The following is a 6,440-nucleotide window of genomic DNA, read 5'->3' as shown; positions in this document are numbered from 1 at the left end:
TTAGAAACAGGGAAAAGTTCATACAGGCATCAGTAATTTTTCTAAACACTGGAGCTTTGGTGAAGTTTGAAGAAAAGCCTCTTACAAGCTATTCCTTCTTTTTCAGAAGTGAGTGACAGATTTTGTGAGATGGTTTTTGCAATAGGTTTAACTGTATTTTATTCTTGCAAAAGGATTTTCCACCAGTCTACCTCTCTTTTATAACGCAAATATGTACAGCTCAAACCCAATGCTCTTAGATGAGAATATACCAGCGCATGGGTTTTGTTCCCCTGCTGTCTGTGTTTCACAGCTGGGCTAATTCATTTTTGACTCAGCTAACTGGGGAAAAAAAATTCACCACAATGAAGGCTTGCCAAGCTTATGAGCAACCTGTTTTCCTGTTGATAGGATCTCCTGCTTGCTCCCTTGTTTAAGGCGAGGTAACATTTTGATCTCAGGATGTAAGTAGGAAAAGTGGTTTGCCAGATTCTTCCTCACTAGTAGCAGCTCAGACATTTTTGCATACAATTAGTCAAAGGGACACCACCCTGCTAATAATACTTTGGAGTACCATCTGAGATTGCTTTGAGCCATTTTGCATCTTAAAAATCTGTGCTGGTATTCCACAAATAAAGTAACTCAGGCAAAAGGAACTGGAGAGAAATTGAGGGGGGGAAAAAAATCTGTTTTTCCCAGTAGGGGACTAATCCAAACGAAAGCCTCTGTTGTGTGGGTTTTTTCCCTCCAAGCAACTTATTCCTGGATACAAAGTTCTAGCAACATAGATCTTTTGACATGGAACAGAAGTGAAAAGATTTTGATAGAATTAAATTCTCTCATACAACCCTGGGCAACCTTCAGTGAGTTGTTTTTAGTCTCTGCATGTAGGCATTTTTAAAACCACGATGGCAAACCTTTTGGGCTTGGCATGCCAAAAATTCAGAAAATGTCTAACTTGAACTTTGCTGATGTGTTACTCACACACCTCTGAACAAAAGAGGAACAATTCTCTATCTCCCACCCACCCCAGTCTAGGCTGCCCCTGAACAGTGGTACTTGATGGTAGCGCCTAGGCTTGGTATGAAACAGAGACTATCCCTCTACTCAAAAGCCCCTCAAATTAGCTACCACTTCACTTCATCATCAGCCCTGACTTTTGCCCATCTCTCACATCATATCAGATTGATCCTGATTCTGAGATGCAGCTACCCATGTGCACTGCCACAGGTCATGCTCTATGACAGGGGTCCCCAACCCCTGGGCCGTGGACCAGTACTGAGCCTTGGCTTGCCAGCAGCCAGTCTACACAAACAAGCAAAGCCGCATCCATGGGATGCAGGCAGCACACGAAACCACGCACTCTCCGCTTTGCGGAAAAACCTCTCTCCACGGAACCGGTCCCTGGTACCCAAAAGGTTGGGGACTTCTGCTCTGTGGAGGCTCCTGCAGAATAGGTGCAACTATCATTTGCAGATGCTAACATTCATAGGATATATCTTCAAATGTAGATAGCTTTTAAATAAATCCTTATTTTTCCATCTCCATACACACACACACACATACACACACACACACACACACACACGTACTGTGTTGTTCTGCGTTGTATGCCACCACCATTCACCTTCACCAAGCCCAAACCCATCCCTCAGACGAAATGCAACCACCATCCAGAAGCCAAACCACGACGACATCACCAGCCGCTGCACCTCCCTCCGACCCCCACACAAAGCAAACGGACACACACCATGAACACAGAGCTAGACCGCAAACTCGGAGCCAAACCAAAGCCCGGTATGCTACATCACAGCCTTCTGCTCTGGACATCACACTACAGAACTCAGGAGGTTACAACGTTAAAGCTCAGGATGTTACAACACAGCCAACCACCCAGGATGTTGCAACACAAAACTCAGGATATCACTACACTAGATCTCAGGATGTAATCACAAAACCCATTACCCAGGTCGTTATAACACAAAAGACTAATGGGCACACAGCCAGCACCTCAACTACTCAGGATGTTACAAAACAGCCAAACAATCCACAAACAATAACTCCCACACAGCCAACCAACCCACCTACAGCAACTAAGCCAGCACTCCACACCCCCCCCCCCAATATTTATAGAGAGACGGCAGCTCCAATCACACTTTGCTCGCACAAGCACGAAGCCGAAGACCCCAGCCTGAAGATGATGAGTGGGACCTCATCGAAACGTCGCCAAGATACTCTCAATCTTACACGGGAAAAGACCCGAATACGCCAAGACCTGCATACCTGTACCCGTGAAAATCTACGAAAACATATACACACACAGACACACACACACACAAATACATACATACCAATGGTGGGATTCAAATATGTGAACAACCGGTTCACATATATACACACACACATACAGTATATATACACATACATACACATACACACACACACATATATTCCATTAATTACTTGAGTATGAAAAAGGTGTTGTTGGAAAAAATACTCTAAAGCAATGTTTCTCAACCTCAGCGACTCTCAGACATGTGGACTTCAACTCCCAGAATTCTCTAGCTAGCATGGTTAGCTGGGGGACTCTGGAGTTGGAAGTCCACACATTTGAAAGCTATTGAGGTTGAGAAACAGTGCTCTGAAGAAAATTTTGGATGGCTGCAGCCACTTTTACCTTGGATTCAGCCTAGAATGTCCAACATGACTACCAAAATGTACAAAATGAAGCTGAAATGGGCATAATACCATAATCATGTTTTGCATCTCAAGTGTAGCTAGGAGAACTTTTCCATTGTCATTCTTTTGCCCGGAAAGGTTTGCAAAATAGTCCTGGAAAGCAGGAGAATATGGGTTCAGTTATCTGCCACCAATATTCTGTCACTTGCCTAAGGAATATGGCTTTAGAAATCTGCCCAAACTTGATCTCCTTTTGTCTGAACATAGTCTGAAAGAGCACTAAATCTGTGCTTCCAAGTACTGTACACCTGCAAAAGCCTGCTGATCATGGCCTTTGCGCTTCATGTGAAAGTCGTTGGATGATTGTGGCCTGATGACTGTCTCTTAGCTCCCACAGGTTAAGGGAGTGGCATCAAGCTGATTTCTGGATAAGGTACCTTGAGTTGTCGCAAAAAGGATGGGATGCAAATCTAATAAAAATCAAATACTAGTAGGAAAGAGTTGTCTATGTGGTCATCATTCAGTGCTCAAGTAGATTGTCATCAGACAGAGTAGAGCCAATCTGGAGGAACAACACAACCCTGCCAGATCCTTTAGATAGGTTTTGGCTGCAATATTCAGCCTGGAAGATCCAAGAATTTACATATTAACCAATCAGGCCCAGTGGTGACCCAATCTCTTCCTCAGTTTCAATTCCTGCCGTGTCTGCAGAGGGGATGAGGCAAATGAAAATAGGTCACCTGTATTTACCCTTGCGTCAAATGCCATGGGTGTTTGTGATAGACACTGCTGTACTAGGATGACAGGAATTGCAGTGTAACAAGTTCCAAAGCCATCAAATATGGAATGCTGAGCTTAGGACTTTTACACAGCTTTAAGATGCAGTTCAGGCTGGTATTTCAGAGGAGTTGCCTTTTAACTGTCCCAAAGCCATCAAATATGGAATGCGGAACCTAGTTTTTCAGATATTTACACCCTCATAAAACATTATCAATACATGTTTTATTTAAGTTGCATCCAACTCTGGTGAAATGCAAGAGTCCTGAGGAAGAACGCTGTCAGTTCTGAAAGTGAGTAAAAGACTTCCTGGGCACTGTGCAGTTGCATAATTACTTTGTAGCTCCTGAGCAAATACATTTGGTGTGATATGCATGTGTCATCCACAGTATTAATTGTCATCTTAACTTTTACACAGTGGCTAGAAAAATCCAGGAAACAATCCAATCAACTGAGCTAATAAAGAAGGGACAGAATTAGGAGGAGACAAAGTAGAGCAATTATTCCAAATGGGATGAAAGTTTAATGGCCTAGTCCAAGGGTAGGCAACCTTGGCTCTTTTATGACTTGTGGACTTCAGCTCCCAGAATTCCTGAGTCAGCATGGCTAGTTCAGGAATTCTGGGTATTGAAGTCCACAAGTCATAAAAGAGCCAAGGTTGCCTATCCCTGGCCTAGTCCAAGGGATACAAAGACATGGGAACCTTGTAATGTTTGTTCACCGGATGAATTTTGACTGGATAGGTAGATATCGTGGCTAGTATAATACGACTTGGATGGTGAACACTGCTAGTTGTGATTTATTTAGTGGCCCATGATGAAATAACTGTTATTTAGCTCAGTGAAAAAACCCAGCCTGTAAATATAGTTTGTGCAGTCTCATGTACAAACCATACCTTATAAATAATTCCCGTTTACTGATTGCCTCATTCAGTGACCATTCAAAGTTACAACAGTGCTAAAAAAGTCCTTGAACTTGTGGCCATCACAACATCCATACGATCGTGCTGTTAACAAGTAAAGTCAATGGGGAAGCCAGCAGGAAGTTGCAATTCATAGTCACATATCCTCGCTTAAGAACATATGGCAATTTGATTAACGACTGCATAGAAATGACACTGTAAATCTGGCACAGTCATGTGGCATTTCACCTAATGACTATGTCGCTTAGCAATAGATTTGCCAGTCCCAATTGTGGATGTTAGGTAAGGTCTACCTATAAACAGTTAGAAATTGTCTGGAGTATTATTTTCTGAGTGTCTTGTTTACTTTATTCACACAAGCCAAAGTGGGTGGCATTGAGCCAGTCCTGCTCTCCCATCCCTAGTTAGGCAGTGGCAAACTACTTCCAAAAATCTTGCCAAGAAAACTGCAGGGTCTTGTCTGTGCAGACACTAAGAAAATAATTGTCTCGAAAGTGTAAAAGCAGATTCAGTCTGATTCAGGACTGTTTACAAGGAATCAAATGGTATTGCTGTCTGCTTGTAATCCTTCTCCCATCTTCACCCACTGTGACCTCCATCACTTTACTTCCCAATAAAAAAATATGTAAAAGTGGGAAATACAGATTTCTCCCCAAGGACTTGCACTGATGGGCCTCAGCATCCTTCTACTGGAAATGTTGATAATTCAGAGACAATTATCACCTCATAAAGTAGAATCTCCCGAGGATGGGAATACTAGGCTGACTTTCAAGCTAAGTGCAGAAAAAGGACTGGCTCACTGATATTTGGACGAAATTTCAAAGCTGTTGGCTTGGCTCAAAAGTCACAGCCTTACTCCAGAAGATAATGGCAAACCATTCCTCTAATACTGCAAGAAAACTACATGGGCCTGTTCACAGAGCCACTAGGGGTAAGTTTATTACCCCTAAACCCACACCTTAAATTCTGAATAAATGAGTGATTTTCAGTGGAGATTCCATATTGGCTCTTATGGGGAACAAATGGTGATATGGTGATATGGGTGTAGAAATAAAAGATCTGAGATTAGGAAAATATGAGTTCCCAATGGGTCCCCCCCTTCCCCCTTCAATGAAGCATTTTTTTTAAAAAAAAAGTAGAAATCAATCATTTGGTAAACTACCGCATCTGAATTGCCTGAGTGATGCACCTTCCGTACCAGCAGAGGTCAGAGCGCTTCCCTCCCATCGGAGCATGAAGAGAACTCGCTTTCCGGTTTCAGTGCTTGCGAAATAAATCACGTTTTCTCCGTCAGGAGATCTGGTGGAGAAAGGAGGCGGGTTCAAAGGTATCTCTGATGCAGGGGGAGAGGACGAGAGGCCAGTAAATAACTCCCGAGACTTTGGTGGGCCTTTCACTCTGGACTCTTGCGACTCTTGCTTCCTGGAGCTGGAAAGTGAACTTCGAAGAGCTATAGATCTCTCCCTGAGCTTGTGAGCTGCTTTCTTCCTGATTTTAGCCGAGTTGATCCGAGAAATGCAGGCTTTGGCGCTCTGGCTGACCGTAGGCGCTCTCCAGCTGTTGACAGCTGTCCACGGGGGACCCCAGCAGCAACGCTTTGTCGCGCCGGACGTTACCTGGTCCCTGAGCAAGGTACGTGACAGCAATGGTAAATGGCTTCGCTTCTGCTACTGGCATGAAGGGTGGAAGAAGGCGAGGAATATATTGTGGCTGATCCCTTGAATGCGAAGGTAAAGGGGGCTCCCTGGGGAAATGCATTTTTATTATTTTGACAGAGGTAACGATGAGTGGCGATTGATCTGCACGCATGCATGAAGCTATATTGCAGTAACGTGCTACTGGAGCCTTCCTTCAACTTAATCCCCTTTCTAGAAGTGATGGGAATTGTAGGTATTCCCCTCCCCCTCTTAAAAAATGTTAATTATAATGCACAAAATCTCTTCTTGTATGTTGCTGTTTTTTGTATTTCATATTTTATCGTAGCTCTCGCCTTCCTATTTGTGTGAAAACTTAAGTCAGGAATGCTTTAACTGTTTTTGAGCTGGGAGTGTGACAGAATGGCCTATGTGACTTCTTATAATTC

At 43.4% G+C, this 6,440-nt stretch overlaps 1 protein-coding gene across 1 annotated transcript in view; it reads left to right on the top strand.

Moving 5' to 3' along the window:
• The first annotated feature begins 5,664 nt into the window (after positions 1-5,664).
• GM2A (GM2 ganglioside activator) overlaps positions 5,665-6,440 on the top strand; it is a 16,380-nt gene continuing 15,604 nt past the window's right edge. The window contains exon 1 of the mRNA XM_015824827.1: positions 5,665-5,989. Coding sequence (XP_015680313.1) covers positions 5,873-5,989 — 117 coding nt within the window. The 5' untranslated portion in view covers positions 5,665-5,872. The remainder of the gene's footprint in view (positions 5,990-6,440) is intronic.

This window comes from Protobothrops mucrosquamatus, unplaced genomic scaffold (assembly GCF_001527695.2).
Source record: "Protobothrops mucrosquamatus isolate PMUCROS unplaced genomic scaffold, P.Mucros_1.0 scaffold2369, whole genome shotgun sequence".
Taxonomy (NCBI): Eukaryota; Metazoa; Chordata; class Lepidosauria; order Squamata; family Viperidae; genus Protobothrops; species Protobothrops mucrosquamatus.
The sequence above is the reverse complement of the archived record's forward strand: the minus strand, read 5'-3'. Positions and strand labels throughout refer to the sequence as shown.